Source organism: Amphimedon queenslandica, unplaced genomic scaffold, assembly GCF_000090795.2.
Source record: "Amphimedon queenslandica unplaced genomic scaffold, v1.1 AMPQUscaffold_13378, whole genome shotgun sequence".
NCBI classification, from domain to species: domain Eukaryota; kingdom Metazoa; phylum Porifera; class Demospongiae; order Haplosclerida; family Niphatidae; genus Amphimedon; species Amphimedon queenslandica.
In genome coordinates this window covers 103,513-120,014 of record NW_003546386.1, presented here as the reverse complement: position 1 = coordinate 120,014, position 16,502 = coordinate 103,513, and the positions used below count along the sequence as shown (strand labels likewise).

Genomic DNA, 16,502 nt, shown 5'->3' with positions numbered 1-16,502 from the left:
TTTTTTTTCCTTTCTCTACTCACAGGTTATATCATCACTATTGTTGAATCTCATTCCAGCTGGTCAGGACAAGTTGAATCTTATCTCAAAGACTAAGATCAGTCCAAAGGCAAGTGTAACCATTAGTGGGTGTGTCTATGGGTGGCACTTTATATTAATTAGGAGTGGGGGCGGTATTGTAATAAGAGCTCGGAAAGTTCAAAATACACTGACAACATTATGACAGAATCAGAAGTCAGTTGTACAAATGTACGGTATGTGCATGTACATGTACTTTCTTTTTCCAAAGGTTATATTTCGTGAGGGACAGTTGTTAAGTGGTGTTTTGGATAAGTCACAATTTGGTGCTTCTCAGTTTGGCTTTGTCCACTCTTGCTATGAGGTATTAATGATAATTAAAATATTAAAATTTATAAAGTTTACCATTATTCCTTTCTGTAGTTGTATGGAGGTACAATGTGTAATTATCTGTTGTCAGCTCTTGGCAGGATCTTCACTGGTTTCCTTAAACTCTATCACGGGTTTAGTCTAGGAGTGGAAGACATATTAGTGAAACCAATGGTACGTGTACATGTATATAGTGGTTGTAAACCGTCATAATTTGTAGTTTGTACTTTGTGCACGTACATGTATGCATGAATTTTTTCTTATTTTCTCCCATCATTCTTTCTCTTTTGCTCTCTGTTGTCCTCTAGGCAGATAAAGAGAGATTTAAAATTATTGCTGAGGGTAGAGATTGTGGGCTTGAAGCAGCTGCTGATGCTTTTGTAGTTAAAAATGTTAAAGATAAAGGTACGTATTGTTGTCCTATTTTTATTTTTTTTGCTTCCAATAGATTTAGTGATAGAGAAGTACACTGATGTTCATCACACTATTGGTAGAGATGGTCTCAAAGTGTTAGATTTCTTTATGAAAAAGAAAACTGATCAAATCAATAATAAAGTTAACGTGTAAGTACAACATGAATTTGTGAAGCAAGAGTGCATGTAATTTATCCATCTGATTTTGTAGTGATTTGTACATGTACATGTACATACTTCCACTCTCTCTTGAGCTTTCCTTTTAATATTACTTTCTCTCTCCAGTGCTTGTATTCCTGCTGGTTTACATAAACCATTTCCCAGTAATTCTCTACAGCTAATGGTACAAGCTGGAGCTAAAGGCTCTACTGTAAGTACATGATCATACAGACACTGTACATGTACCGTATAACCCTTAAATTAAAGCCAGATGCAAATAAACGCTGGGGTAGCGATACAATTGGAGTATAAATACGCAAATCTAGCCTCAAGTAACTCCGATGCCTTGTAGATACATGTACTTCCTAAGGTTCTTGATGTCAAATGCTTGAGTTCACTGGTTCGAATCCTGCTCTGTGCACAAGTTTTTTTAGTTTTTAAATTTTTTGAGGTCCAAATACCATTTTAGGAAGTAGATGCCCAGGCTTTTAAATTTAAGGAAATATGGTACATGTAGTACATGTACATGTATGCACATAAATTGTGGCATAAATATAATGTACATGTATGATTGTTGTACAGTTAGATGTATATCATACTAGCTTAGCATTATTTTATTCCAATACATGTACATGTACACAGCTTGCTGTCACTTTCTCTCTCTCCAAAGGTCAACTGCATGCAGATATCATGTCTTTTGGGTCAGATAGAGTTAGAAGGTCGACGCCCACCAATAATGCTATCAGGACGGTCCCTACCTACATTCCTTCCTTACGATACCACTCCTAGATCAGGTCAGTGTAGTGTGTATGTACATGTACATGTACATTGCTTCTGAATTAAGCATAATTAATGATCATGCTAGATTTAGTAATTTTTATTTCTCTATCCTGTAGGTGGTTTTGTTGATGGTCGGTTTCTAACTGGCGTAAGACCCCCAGAGTTCTTCCTTCATGCTATGGCTGGACGAGAGGTTTAGCGAATTTTGTGTCTTGGACCCCTTGATACTTTTTTGATAGGGTCTTGTTGATACTGCTGTGAAGACAAGCCGCAGTGGGTATTTGCAGAGGTGTCTCGTAAAACATTTAGAAGGAATTACTGTCAATTATGATCTAACAGTGAGTTAAGTATTGATATTTTTGTGAATTGATAATTATTTTCAAAATTTTGCCCGTACTATGCATCCAATAATTAAAAGAAGGGAATTCTCAATTTTTTTTACATTTCCTGATGCATATACATGTACATGTACTACATTAGAAGTTTGAACTGATTCCAAACATATTCCGATTTTTTACAAATAAAAGTTGCTCAAAAATTAGATTAATTTTCTTCTAAATTGAAATGGAAAAGTTTGCCCTTTTTATAATTTTGTTCATTTTTTGTACTTTATTTTTGTGGCCTTCATGATTTTTCAGCTGACCATGAAATTTAAGCCTATGAAATTATTGAAGTGCCATCCCCCTACAGGCCATGTAAACTGCCACAAAATTGAAACTACGAATTACCCCACTAGGAACAAAGCACGAAATATTAGACCCACAAAAATAACCCGCTATGCTGTATACAATGTTGTGTAGAACATTTGAGCTGATTCCAACTGGAAGTAGATTTTTTTTAATTTTTGAAGTTGTTCTTATTTTGTGTACATATAAATGTTTCTGTTTCTCCCTCAAGGTAAGGGATAGTGATGGTTCTGTTCTTCAGTTCCTTTATGGTGAGGATGGATTGGATATTAGTAAGACACGATTTCTCTCATCAAACCAGATGTACTTCCTTGAGGACAACTATAAAGTAAAGTCATTATATGCTTACATTATGTACAGTACATGCATTTCTCTTTTATGTTTCTCCCTCAGGCATTTCTGTATAGGTTGGATCCCACCTCAGCAGTGAGTGTACTAGAGACAACAAAAGCTGCAAAATACCAAAGAAAGGTATGCTACATACAGTACTGACCTACTGTACATGTATATGTTTGCCTAAGGCCAGTTGCCTTTACAACTTGCTGGCACATTTTATCAGTTTATTTATTTAATTTTATATAATAATATGTATTATAATTAGTGCTGGTAATTCTGTTATACCATATAGCACAAAATTTTCAAGGGCTGTAGATTTCACAGGTTTTTTGTACATGTATTTCTTTGAATTTTCATGAAATTAACTCCTCAAATATCAATTTACTACGTTTTAACCCTTTAACACCGATAGACGTACTTGTACGTCAATAACATGAGGGGGTGTAGTATAATTGTTATTTTTTATTTATTTATGGAAATATAACATTCTAGATAGCTTTAAAAGGTTCTCCTTTCATCTCTCTAACATATATAACATTGTCAAAGACTAAAAACAGAGTATATAGGTAGAAAAGTCCAGTAGCGCGACCCAAACTGTTCAAAATGATCAGCGGCCGAGGTAAGTCACCTAAAAAATAACACAACAACAAAAGACAGAACGTTTAGACTTACCTTTGGCTTGTGAAATCCTCTAGAAGTGAGTAGAAAAGGCGAGCGACTCGAGAGAGCTGCTTTGCCTAACATTTCAATGGAGAAAAGCGGTAGGTGTGGCCACATTTTGCTTAGCAACGGCTTAGCAACCATGGCTTCTCGACCAGTCACAGTGGTGTTTCTACTCGTAGCATCTTCTCCACTGACTTCTGCCTCTTCATTCTTTCATATCCTGCCTACTAGGTCCTGCTTTACATGATACAACTCTCTCTTTCCCTTCGCCAAGTCCGTGTATTTGAGAAAAGCGGTGAGTATCTTTACAATAGACGCTGCATTGCTTTATGCTGCTTCATTTACTATTATACTTCTTCTATCTAAGGATGAACATCCCATAAAGGCTGCTAGCAAGTTTCAAGTCTCGCAGGACAAGATCTTGAGAGATATGCATTGCTCAACTAGTACCACCAGAAAATTATTTTCATTCCAAAATTAATTTCGGTGTTAAAGGGTTAAGATGGCAGGCAGTATAGTTTCACAAAAATCAAATCCGCACAATAGATTTTTAGACAAGTTACAGCCCTCAAAAATTCTGTGCTACATGGTAGTTTGCCTGTCAGATTATGCCAATCATGTTTATTTTACAACTATTAAGCAAATTACTGTTGTGTGTTTTAGGTTGATAAATGGAAGAAGAAGCAGAAGCAAAGACTAGCAACACCAAGAATAAGGAGAAGTGGTTTTTTGGATTATTGTGACCAGCATCTTCCTGAGATTTTAGCTAAATACTCTGACAATAGTCATAGTACAAGAGCACAGGTGTGTCTTGAATGTTGATGTCTCACTGTATTCTTTGACAGCATATTGTGAATAGCATTATTTGATTAATTGGTGTAACAATTTTTTGAATTTTTTATTTGTAGGCGCATAGGTCTGTAATAGATTTATGGTATTCCTCATCACCAATGCTAAGGAAAGAGTAAGTGGTTTACAATTTTGAAGAATGTGATGTAATATAATATACACGTGTGTACGTTACTACGTTGTAAGTCATTTCTGTAACAAGCAAGCTCTTTAGTTTTTACACAAATTTTTAATGAATGATAATAAACATCAAAACAAGATAATGATCCTAGTAATCAAATATGCATGTAGCAGTATTTTATGTTTTATTGATTTTTAACCACCTCTTTGTCGAATTATGAAATGTATTCTTGCATGTCTTTCTATTTTATAGTCTTTAAATGTCTTATCATCCTCGAGGTGCGTACCTTCATAAATAAGCCATATTAGGTCACTAGGAATACCCTCAGACTTTATTATTACTTCCTTCAACTTAATGATAGGTGTCTCGTAGAAGGAGTCTTCTTTGATTTTACAAAAAAGAATAGTCCCACTCAATTTCACTATGCGTACGCCGTATAGATGAGCATATCGATCTGGAATAAGCTGCAATCGACTAATAATTTCAATAATATCTGATGCGTTCAATCTTCTGAAAGGATCATCTTCAAGGCAATTCATAGCTACTGGTATCAATATATCATCTAGTACTGGTTTAATAGAGCTAGCTCTCCTGTCCCATTCTGATATTTTAACATAAGAGCCAGGGTCTTGTGGCTTTGGCTCATATTTCTCAGTTGGTACAATAATTTTACGGGTGAGCATGTGTAGAATAAGACAACCAAAAGAAAACACATCTAACTTCTCGTTATAGACAGGATTATGAACAAGAGCTTCTGGTGGCATCAGGTAAGGATTGCCAAGGGTTGTGGTGTAATGATTTTGCTTTAATGCATCACCAAATTTAGACATACTCAGGTCTGTTATCTTTGCCTTGTAATCAAAAGTGAGGAGTATATTGCTGGCCTTGATGTTACGATGAATGATTGGAGGCCTCTTTGAATGAAGATAATCGAGTCCATTAGCAATGTCAAGCAGGATTGCTTCTTTATTTACAAAAGATGTGCTCTCTATTAGCTCCAGTAGAGAATAAGAAAAATACTCCATTACCAGCATTGGTAATTGGGACCCTCTGTTAGGATAATGAACACCAAGCAACTTCACAATATTGGGATGATGTAGTTGACTGTGAAGGATAATAGCATCACCAAACTCACTCAACAGGCTCTCTTCCTATCATTGAAATTGAACATTATCTACATCATAATTGCTGTTAGATCTATCATATTTTTACCATGGCTAACAAATCATTTAGCTTCTTCCCAGCACATAGGTTTCCATTGACTCTTAGTTCTTTGACAACTCCATATGATCCACGGCCCAACTCTTTCCTTGTCACCCTCACTCTTTGCAGTACAAGAGGTTGAAGCTTCACCTTTAGCTCTGCTGCCATGATTTTGTGCCAATGTGCTCACCACACTTCTTGGGTGGGGCTATTACATCAGTTTATTTATTTTTTGTAATTATTATAATTGTGATGTAAACTAGCATATCAGGCCGCAATGTTGCTGCACAATTATTTTGTCATATTATCCAAAAAGAATAAATAATAGTAATAATAATACTAAATGGCCCTATCAATCACATAATGTCATTAGTTACAATTGATCACTTATCCACCAACTTGTCCTTCATAGAAATGTATATTTGCAAGTCTTTCAATTTCATAGTCTTTAAATGTCATGTCATCTCTAAGGGCCATATCTTTATAAAATAGCCTCATCATATTTATAGGAATATCCTTAACATTTACAAGTGCTGCCTTTAGTGATATGATATATGTATCATTGAAGGACTCTTCTGAGACTTTACAAAAAATTTTGCCCCCATCATGAGTCACAACATATATACCACATAGATGAGCATCTCGATCATCAATCTGTAACCTACTGATAATTTCGATGATATCTGATGCGTTGATTCTTCTGAAAGGATCATCTTCAAGGCAGTACTTAACTAGAGGAATCAGCTGGTTTCCTAGTACTGGTTTAATAGAATCAGCTCTCCTGTCCCATTCTGATACCTTAATGAAAGAGCCAGGGTCTTCTGGCTTTGGTTTGTATTGATCAGTTGGTACAATGATATTGCCAGTGAGCATATGTAGAATAAGACAACCGAAAGAGAACACATCTAACTTCTCGTTATAGACAGGATTTTGTACGAGTGCTTCTGGTGGCATCAGGTAAGGATTACCAGGGGCTGTGGTGTAATGATGCTGCTTTAATGCATCACCAAATTTAGACATACTCAGATCAGTTATCTTTGGATTGTGATCAACAGTGAGGAGTATATTACTGGCCTTGATGTTACGATGAATAACTGGAGGCCTCTTTGAGTGAAGATAATCGAGTCCACTGGCAACGTCAAGCAGGATTGCTTCTTTATTCATAGCTACTCTTCTCTCTATTAGTTGTAGTAGAGAATAAGGAAGATACTCCATTACCAGCATTGGTAATTGTGAACCACTGGGATAATGAACTCCAAGCAATTTCACTATATTGGGATGATGCTGTTGACTGTGAAGAATGATCCCTTCACCCAGTTTACTCAACAGGCTATCTTCCTATTTAATATTAAAAATAATGATATATATCTATAGTACTGATTTCTGGGGTTCTTTCTTATCTAACTTACTGTATCTAGGAAGTCGTGTAGCTTCTTCCCTGCACATTGGTTCCCATTGACTCTTAGCTCTATGACAACTCCATATGATCCACGGCCTAACTCTTTCCTTGTTACCCTCACTCTTTGTAGTATAAGAGGCTTAAGATTCACCTTCAGCTGGGCTGCCATTTCTGACTAAGAAAAATAATTAAGCAATAAGCATGCATGGCCTGGGTGGGGCTCAAGGTAGGGCTGTGATTGCATCAAAGCTTTTTTGTATTTTTCACATTTCTTTTAATATCTACAAGTGACCATGCACTAACAAACTAAAAGCTACATTTATTTATATCACCACAAAACACCTGTTTTATTTTGAAACTTTTTTAGGTCTAAGTAGAATTTATTTGCTGAGCTACTGCATGCAAGTTTTTTGATAGCTAGACTTTCCAAGCTAAAATTAAAGCAAATATTGTATAGTAGGAAATTTTTATTGCAATACTTGCTAATAACAATACAATTGAAATACCATATAGCTCCAAATTTTCATCGGTCAAAATTTTCGTCAAATTTGTCAGGTACTTTTGCTTGACGAAATTTTTAACTGATGAAATTTTTGTTCCACGTGGGTAGTATGCAGATTAATAACAAAAATGACAAAAATTTTATTGACGAAAACTAATTTTAGCAAGAAATTAAGATTTTAACAAAATTTTTGACTGATGAAAATTAGGAGCTATACGGTAATATTGGTGTAGCCACAACTGAGAAAAATAATTCCATGTCTTAACTTTCTGAGCACAAATACTTCTTTAATTTTCATACTTGTTGTAATTTTGTCTCATGCAGTTGTAGTGTACTAATTGCAATAATTAATAATGTATAATCAAGAATACATAACTTACTCTTGGTATCAATGCAGTTTTTAAAACTGTCAACTTGAAACCAAATATTTATTTTTCAGGTGTTATACATGTAGATAGCAAATTATTTCAGTTAGTTGTGATGTGTTTAGTTTTATAAGACTAACATCGAGCTATGTACCATATTAATTCGTTGATTTTGTGTGAAATTAATTTTTGTGCGGACTCAAGTCCACTAAATCTAATGCCACTAGATACAAAAACATTTAAAAGCAAATTTGAGGCCACAAAATATACCAGCAGCACAGTATTCTGTGTAATACACAGAAAATATTTTTAAAACACAAAATACAGTAATTTACTGTAATTATATTAATGACTGAGATCTGTGAATCATGTGAAGATTAATTGTTGGTTTACATTTTTGTAAGTGATTGATAAAAAAACCCTATAGTAGTTAAATGAGAAATATTTTTATTAATTATGCACCAGTCAGTCATAGTAACTTTTTCCCTGCACACTGGTTTGCAACTTTGCATTGACCCATAGCTCTATAAGAACTCCATATGATCCATTCCATGAACCAACGCTTTCCTTGTCACCCTCACTCTTTGTTGTATAAGAGGTTAAAGCTTTACTCTTAGTTGTACTGCCATTTGAACATGCATGCTCAGTGCATGCAGTTAGCAGCAATGAATACCGTATAGTGGGAAATTTTGGAGGGGCTAAAATTTGGTGAATTGCTAAATTTTAGTGATTGGCAGATTTTAATTTGGTGAATTCATGGCCACGTGCCATTGAGCATGCGTATAATGGCTCAAAATGGCCGGTTTTTATTTTGGTGAATGGCTATCAAAATGCTAAATGCATCAAATTTAATCCCCTTCAAAATTTCCCGCTATACAGTATCATAGTCATTATTATTGTTAATAAATTGAGCAATTTATTGTGCATGATTTAAAATGTAATTGTTTTATAGGTTTAATGACAAGCATGATACCGTGTATTATCCCACTACATCAGTACTTAGACCTGACAGGTATTTTGGTTCAGTTCCAGAGAAACTCACATCAGACATTGAGCAGTACATCAGTACCAGTCCAACATTTAAAAACAATGGAAACCAGTGGGTTATGCTATAGAATATATTTTATAATGTATAATTTTATGTTTTTTTAATGCTTCATGCTTTGAATTGCATAGCATGTTATGTGTGTAATTTTTTATAGGCAAACTTTATTGACTCCTGAAAAGTTCAGGACTCTGTCACAGTTTAAGTGTTTAAGAGCAGTAGCTGAACCAGGAGAACCTGTTGGACTACTAGCAGCACAAGTAAAGAAAAGGAATAGACAAAATGAGATTATAATTGTGTTTTCTTTTATAGTCTATTGGTGAACCTTCCACTCAGATGACATTGAATACATTTCATTTTGCCGGTAGAGGAGAAATGAACGTCACACTAGGGATACCACGTCTAAGGTGATGCACATTGCACACACGAATACATGTATACAGTGAATATAAAGTGATGAAAATTTGTATGGCTCAAACCCTTTTAGACTAGTCGTCTAAGGTGATGCACATTGCACACATGACTATAGTGAATTAAAATTTGTCAAAATTTATATAGCTCAAAGCCTAAAACCTTATTTTTTTATACTAGCTTGTAAAATTTGTAATTTGCCCTTGTACTCTTTCTTTTGATTCCTACATGTACTTTCTCTTTCTCCTCTAGAGAGATATTAATGACTGGTAGTCCTAATATTAAAACTCCAGCAATGGATGTACCACTACTACCACTGCCTGATGCAAAGGAGCAAGGAGAGAATATCAAGAAATATTTCAGTCGAGTATTACTAAAAGATGTAAGAGAGAGAAGGGATTAGAATGGAAGAAATGAAAACTCGATTGGATTGTTAACTTGTGAACTTGTATTTTTTTGTAGGTTCTTGATTCTGTTGAAGTGTGGGAAAGTCTGGATCGGAAGGGGGAGGGGTTCTATCACAGATCTTACGTCATAAAATTAACATTCTTAGATCCAAAGTATTACAAGGTATTTCTATTGTTGACTTAATTAATATTGAGCCAATTTTGATTAAAATCAGAGCCACATGTGCATGGTGAAATTTGGCTAGGACCCTGTATGTAAAGAGTCTTTGTGGCCCAATTTTTTGCAACTTTAGAAATTTGTAAATAAAATCCAATTGTGATTGAAATCAGCTCAAACTTTCGACAAAACATAGTACATGTATGCATATCAGAAAAGGTTTTAAAAATGGCAAATTATCTACTTTTATTTTTTGGCCATACATGTATTTTGCCAACAAGGACAGGGACTTCTGACCAATTTTGGAGCATCTTTAAATTAAAAAAAAATACAAATGTAATTCGAATCAACTTAAACTTTCTAAACAACATAAGAACATGTATACATATCAGAAAAAAATTATTAAAAATTAATGGCAAATTCTCTCCCTTTAATTTTTGACAAAATTTAGTTTATGACCCTGTACTGACCCATAGTACAGAGACTTTGGCCCAATTTTTGAGTTAGTTTAAAATTTTCTAAAAATTTTAATTGAAATTCACTCAAATTTTGACAAAATGTTCCGTACTATAGCTACTATTATAGTACAGGGTCTTTTGTTCCAGTTATCAGTAGTTTATTGTGTAATTTTTAGGATGAGTACATTGTGACTCCTTCAAAAATATTAGAATTTGTTGAAACCTGCTTCATCAATAAACTAACAGCAGTCATTAGTAAAGAAATAAAGAAATCAAAAGATAAACTGTAAAGGAATATACACATATTGTATCTTAAAGTACCTCTCCTCCTTATCTAAGATTAAAGACTCCTGGTACATATGTAGATAAAGACTCTATCCCTCAACAAAGTTCAGGAGATGATGACAAAGACATTGACAATGAAGGTACAAGTAGTACTAGATCTAATAACCTTATGAAGAAACATTCTAATATTTTTTGCATCATATTTAGGAATGGGTCATGATTCTGATGATGATTCTGATGAGTCTGATGTAGAAGAAGCCGAAAAAGCTATCAAGAATAAGAAACAGGTAGGGATTGTAACACATGCATTTATTGAATTATACCAAGCCTGCACACACACACACACACATTGTAATGATACTCTTATATACAGTAATACATATTGCTTTACTATACTGCCTTTTGCAATGAGCATAAAATTGCATTATATTGCTGTTTTTATTGTTGTTCTTATATATTTTTATTGCTATTGTTAGCAAGTATCATATGAAGCAGCTGATGACGAGGACATTGAAGCAATTGAAGGAGAAGAAGAGGAAGGAAAGGAGGAGGAAGAAAATGAAAAAGACACAAGAAAGGACAACAATGAAGAAAGTAATTAAAAGAAATGACTGGTGATGCCTAGCTGCACATATACATGTACATGTATGTACATATTTTGTAGGTATTCAATTAGATATGGAGGCAGAATCAATGTATGAGCCACTCCCATCACAGAAGAGTACATCAATGGACTCTAGTAGGATTGAAGTAGGTTAATGTACATGTATCTGTAATGGATGATACAATGTGTGTATGCATTTATTTATAAATAAAATATTTTTATTTTTAATAGGCAGTTGTTTCCAAAAATTCTCACTTGTCTGAGTACATATATGATGCAGAAAATGAAAGATGGTGTCAGTTCACACTAAAAGTAAATTTACTAATGTGAACTATCATTTAGTTATTAATAATACAATATTTACAGTTTGAGACTGGTAATGATAAGATTATGATGTCTTATTTCATAGAAAAACTATCGAACAAAGTATGTCCGTATTTTCATGCAGTATTTATGATTTTCTTAATTTTATGTAACTTACGTTTTAAGGTTGTTGTTTGGGAGGTTCCTGATATTAAGAAAGGATTCCTTGCCGAGAGTCAAGTTCCTGGAGAAGAGGGACTCTACCGTTTGAAAACTGAAGGTGTCAATATGCAGGTATAATATAGAGTAGTTGTTAATTATTACTTCATAATCAATTATTTATTACTACCAGGAACTATGGAAGCATTCTGATCTGCTCAATGTTAGGAAAGCATATACTAACAATATACACATTATCGCCTCCACTTTTGGCATTGAAGCTGCTGCTGTAGCCATTATCAAAGTAAATAAGCATGTACAATAAGTGGTAGCACATAGGATCTTATTCGTGCTATTTCTGTATGCTTCTCCTACAGGAAGTATCAAGTGTATTTAATGTGTATGGCATATCAGTTAATCATCGTCACCTGTCCCTTATTGCTGATTACATGACATTTGATGGAGACTACAAGTCCTTCAGTAGGTTTGGTATGAACAGTAACAGCTCTCCATTCCAACAGATGAGTTTTGAGACTACAATGAAGTTCTTAAGAAGTGCAACAGTTAGAGGAGATGTTGATACACTTCGGTCACCTTCAGCTTGTCTGGTGACTGGTAATGTGGTCCATGGGGGGACTGGAGCTTTTCAATGCTTACAAAAACTAGTTATATGATCTTGATACTAGTTTTATTCAAATTATTATTATCATTTAGATTAATTGAAATACAGTAGTAAAAAACGTGACATGTGTAAGTATATTTTTGGCATGGATCAAAACAAAATTATCAAGTATTAAAAGCAAATAATTTAAATCAACAAGAAAAATGTTTTATTAATTTTTTGGATGTGACACTGTGACAGTTGAGAAACTTTGATCGTTGTCACTATCCATAGTCATATGAAATTCAATAGATGAAAATGTTAGAGCCTTTTTATCACCACGACCAGTTGACATGAATGTTGTTGGGTATTTGTCACCAATATAACAGCCTGGTAAATTGCTTGGATTTTCTTTTTCGTTATCAATTATTCTGTCATAGTGCAGTAAGTCAAATAATTCATTTATAGACTTAGATGAACTGAGAATCATGAGTGCTGTTTTATTTGGTTTTCTCAACTTTATTGTGTAGTTACGGAATGCAACCACAAAAAAACACTGCACAGGCTCTGGTTCACAAGTAGTGGCTGAAAAAAATATCATGGCAGCACATCCTAAACCTTCTGAGGGACTTGTGCACTTCTCAAAGCAGTAGCTTGTAGTAATTCCTGGTGGAACACTGTTATCAAATCCAACATAGCAACCTTCATGACCTCTGGCAATAAAACATGTATGGTATATAATTGTTGCTGGCGTTTCATTAGCTATAACAACAAGACTACTAAAGGACCTCTTGTTATGTGAGAGATAATAAGCCTCATCAGGTACTGATGCATGCATTGTGTATTGCCTATCTCTGCCAAATCTCTTCTTTGTACTTCTTCCTATGCTCTATTTGAAATAAAACAGGATTTCTAATTATTATTGTATTACATTATTATTATGGACAATGGCATTGAGAAGTAATCATACATTAATTTTAATCACCCTTGTTTGGCTTATAATTTATTGTTACACTTAGATCAACTTAAACATGGCACATAATATGCCACAAATAGCACTTAGCAGTGTGCTAAAATTAAAACTATTACAAACTGGATACTGCTATGTTCACTAGTATAACCGGTAATTTTGGAGAGGTAAAATTATGGTAAATTGCTAAATTTTTGTGATAATTTAATTTGTGAGTATAATTTTTGTGCATGTGCCATACAAACTTGCCAAATTATTCCAGCTCTAGCTGTACAATATACATGACATGAACTGATTAATTTAATAATTACATAATACCTCATTCATTTTGACATCTTGCGCACTGCTTTCAGTATCTGTAATAAAGAGAATAATCAAGCCGTATTAATTTACACTAGCTTATGTTGTGCTTTGTAAGATGCATATACCTCTGGTCTGTGAAAATTTCCCATCAATTCTATTTGCAATTTCTTCTTTTCCTACAAGTTTCAAGGCTTCTTTCAGATTTTCACATGTAGGTCCTCCTTTATCATCAACTAAATCACTCCATTTTAACCAATGTGACAAGCACTCCTTAAGGCAATTTTCCTCAGTCAAACAGCATCTTTCAATTTGTTTTATTGTGCTATCCACAAGGCCCAAGGATGCACCAAGTTTATCCCAAGGAAGTGATCCTTCCTCAGCAGCCAACGTATCATACAATTCCTGCAAATCATCAACACCTACATACATATTCATATAAATTATAATCAAAGTAACTATTCCTACTGAATTCTCCTTTTCTTTTATCTATGTTATTCATCTAAAATTAACATGAAGTACCAGTAACATTCAATGTTTTGATAACTGAAATGAACTTACGTACATTTACATAACGTTTCAACTCTTTTACCCATTCTCTTTCATAAAATAAACAATAATTGTCATTCCATGATAATGAGGCTTACTGAGCTACATATTCATTATCAGCAATAAGATATAAATTATGTGCTTTATCCTGATCAGTCACTTTAAAACAACATTTGGGATCAGCATCATGTGGCCACTTCCTTTTAGCACGATCTAAGTTTTTTCTATGACGCACTCCAACACATGTCTGCAAAACAATAAAAATACATAACAATTTTGTCATTGATCAACCTTCATGTCATATGTGAGCTTGAGTTGGCCATTTTTCTTAGTCTTGAAGTGAAGATACATTAATTTGGTGCTTCTTTTCGTAACAGATACATATTCTTTTTCATATGTATTCTTTGAAAGAATATCTTTTTGTGTTTGTCAGAAGTAAAAACATATTTTCAACTTACGACTATTTCTTCTATAAAGATTTGGCTCTAATACTTTTTCATTTGATGCTAATAAAAAGATAAAAACAACAGCATAACTGTGTCCCAATGCATATTTGCTCCACATGCCATGTACATGTACAAGATACCCAATTTTATGAGATACTTTTGCGTGGTAAATTTTTTCTTCTGAATTTGCAGTTTGGAATTATCAATATAATGATAAAAACATTTTGGTATTTTAATAGCAGTATAGGATTTGTTGAAAAGCAATAACGTTGCTACACTGCAATCAAAGTCTTTAATGATATGTATGTTTCAGGGTGCTCATTCTTCTTATTACTGTTTTACATGTTGACCATATCATTCATCTTATAACATTGACCCTGCCCTAAGCAACATGTTGCTTACAATTTAAATGTATGTGGTTACTTTGATCTTGTATCTAAGATTAGAAATCTGTTCTATTTTTGGAACAAGTTGATTAAGATCAAAGTAACTATTTTGCAACATGTATGCTGGACTTAATTGAAATATCTAACTAAACCATAATGTTTACAGGCACTTCTGGTCGTAACACATTGCAATATACATGGGAGTAATTTTTAGGGAGAGAGAGTTAATTGTTTGTACATATACTGTTTTTAATGTTGCTCACAATAAAATCACAAAAGTAATAATAACTTCAAGATAGTTAAACAAACTTAATTAGTTAATACATTCCAATTCATAATTTTTCTAATCTAGTTCGGCCACTAAAATAATAATAAAAAATAGATTCTGACCTTTTAATATTTCAAATACTTCAATTATATTGGGCCGTTTAGGTGGGTCATCAGAAAGACACTGCTTTGCTAAAGAAACTAATCCAACAGGACTGTCTTCTAGTACTTTTTCAACTACTCCATGAACTCTCCTTTCCCATTGTGACGCGAAGGCTTTAACAGAAGGTGATTGATCAACTGGTAGTGCAGGAAGTTGGCCAGTGAGCATATGTAGAATAAGGCAACCAAAAGAAAAGATATCTAACTTCTCGTTATAAACCGGATTGTGTAAAAAAGCTTCTGGTGGCATTATGTGAAAATTACCAGGGGTTTGGGTTAATCTTTTGTGTCTTTCTTTGCTGACTAAAGATACTCCCAGGTCTGATATCTTTGCAGTATTATAGTCTTCAGTCAGCAGTACATTACTGGCAGTCAGGTCACGATGAATAATGGGAGGCTGCTGTGAATGAAGATAACTGAGACCAATAGCAACATCGAGAAGAACAGAATATGGATCCAGATCATGATCATCTCGGATGTCTTGATCTTTGCCGAGTAGTTTGACTAAAGTATGAGGAAGAAACTCCATTACCAGCATTGGTAATTGTGAACCACTGGAATAATGAACACCAAGCAACTTCACAATATTGGGATGATCTACTTGACTCTGAAGGATAATCTCATCACCAAATTTACCTAGTTGGTAATCATTTTCCTATTTCCAGCAAAGATCTAGATGATAGTAGACTATCAATATGAAGTGTGACTTACCGGACAAGGTTCACTTGCAACTAAGCAATTGTGGAGTTTCTTTCCAGCGCATTTCTTCCCATCAACCTTCAACTCAATAACAGCTCCATAAGATCCACGACCTAACTCTTTTGTTGTTTCTTCCACTCTGTCCAGCAGAAGATGCTGAACCTTTTCTTTCAGCTGCTGAAAAGCATCAATGGGCTCTGCCATCATCAAGTTCAGTAGTGCACACTGCAGACTGAGCAAAGGCAAGTTGCTTCTTATAGGGAATTCAATTCCCATGTGAGCACTGGCACTTGATAGGTTCAGAGTCTATTGGTCAGATTTGCATTCACCGTAAGACAGGAAGTTCAGTCAATATAACCCATTGAATGGCCGGCCACAGGTAACATAAGGTTATGTCAACTGTGACCACCAAATGACTGTATGGGCTAGC

The 16,502-nt window shown here is 34.4% G+C and overlaps 3 protein-coding genes and 1 long non-coding RNA gene across 5 annotated transcripts; 1 reads left to right on the top strand and 3 right to left on the bottom strand.

The window, feature by feature from the left end:
• Positions 1-14: 14 nt before the first annotated feature.
• Positions 15-12,475, top strand: LOC100633937 (DNA-directed RNA polymerase I subunit RPA1). Of its 2 annotated transcripts, XM_019997267.1 has the most exons (29): positions 15-109; positions 163-234; positions 290-382; positions 442-561; positions 696-792; positions 836-950; positions 1,086-1,170; positions 1,630-1,753; positions 1,856-1,932; positions 1,979-2,077; positions 2,637-2,753; positions 2,819-2,896; positions 4,088-4,228; positions 4,333-4,388; positions 8,816-8,962; positions 9,066-9,168; positions 9,221-9,315; positions 9,572-9,701; positions 9,782-9,889; positions 10,518-10,627; positions 10,681-10,766; positions 10,834-10,913; positions 11,103-11,220; positions 11,291-11,376; positions 11,462-11,542; positions 11,597-11,656; positions 11,720-11,827; positions 11,886-11,996; positions 12,070-12,475. In XM_019997267.1, exons 2-29 carry the CDS (start codon positions 220-222, stop codon positions 12,364-12,366), a joined length of 2,937 nt encoding a protein of 978 aa, XP_019852826.1. In that variant the 5' UTR covers positions 15-109; positions 163-219; the 3' UTR covers positions 12,367-12,475. The 2 variants fall into 2 exon arrangements, with proteins under 2 accessions (XP_019852826.1, XP_019852827.1); XM_019997268.1 differs by lacking the exons at positions 163-234; positions 290-382; positions 442-561; positions 696-792; positions 836-950.
• Positions 3,255-3,733, bottom strand: LOC109582529 (uncharacterized). Its single transcript, XR_002185128.1, has 2 exons — positions 3,434-3,733; positions 3,255-3,389 (listed from the first exon to the last, which is right to left on the bottom strand). It is a non-coding gene; the product is annotated as an uncharacterized LOC109582529 (long non-coding RNA).
• On the bottom strand, positions 5,889-7,255 carry LOC105312933 (probable serine/threonine-protein kinase drkC). Its single transcript, XM_011405962.2, has 2 exons — positions 7,007-7,255; positions 5,889-6,935 (listed from the first exon to the last, which is right to left on the bottom strand). Exons 1-2 carry the CDS (start codon positions 7,163-7,165, stop codon positions 5,985-5,987), a joined length of 1,110 nt encoding a protein of 369 aa, XP_011404264.1. The 5' UTR covers positions 7,166-7,255; the 3' UTR covers positions 5,889-5,984.
• LOC109582527 (uncharacterized) lies at positions 12,406-16,416 on the bottom strand. Its single transcript, XM_019997269.1, has 10 exons — positions 16,085-16,416; positions 15,335-16,028; positions 14,571-14,618; positions 14,404-14,528; positions 14,211-14,359; positions 14,129-14,162; positions 14,032-14,065; positions 13,692-13,985; positions 13,582-13,619; positions 12,406-13,182 (listed from the first exon to the last, which is right to left on the bottom strand). Exons 1-10 carry the CDS (start codon positions 16,346-16,348, stop codon positions 12,526-12,528), a joined length of 2,337 nt encoding a protein of 778 aa, XP_019852828.1. The 5' UTR covers positions 16,349-16,416; the 3' UTR covers positions 12,406-12,525.
• Positions 16,417-16,502: the final 86 nt, after the last annotated feature.

Coding starts and splice junctions, on each gene's coding strand:
- LOC100633937 (XM_019997267.1), top strand. Junction 1,171..1,629: donor CTGGAGCTAAAGGCTCTACT/GTAAGTACATGA, acceptor CTCTCTCCAAAG/GTCAACTGCATGCAGATATC. Junction 4,389..8,815: donor TCACCAATGCTAAGGAAAGA/GTAAGTGGTTTA, acceptor ATTGTTTTATAG/GTTTAATGACAAGCATGATA.
- LOC109582527 (XM_019997269.1), bottom strand. CDS start 16,348: ATGGGAATTGAATTCCCTATAAGAAGCAACTTGCCTTTGCTCAGTCTG. Junction 16,029..16,084: donor TTGCAAGTGAACCTTGTCCG/GTAAGTCACACT, acceptor TGCTGGAAATAG/GAAAATGATTACCAACTAGG. Junction 14,066..14,128: donor AGTTGAAACGTTATGTAAAT/GTACGTAAGTTC, acceptor TGTTAATTTTAG/ATGAATAACATAGATAAAAG.
- LOC105312933 (XM_011405962.2), bottom strand. CDS start 7,165: ATGGCAGCCCAGCTGAAGGTGAATCTTAAGCCTCTTATACTACAAAGA. Junction 6,936..7,006: donor TACACGACTTCCTAGATACA/GTAAGTTAGATA, acceptor AATATTAAATAG/GAAGATAGCCTGTTGAGTAA.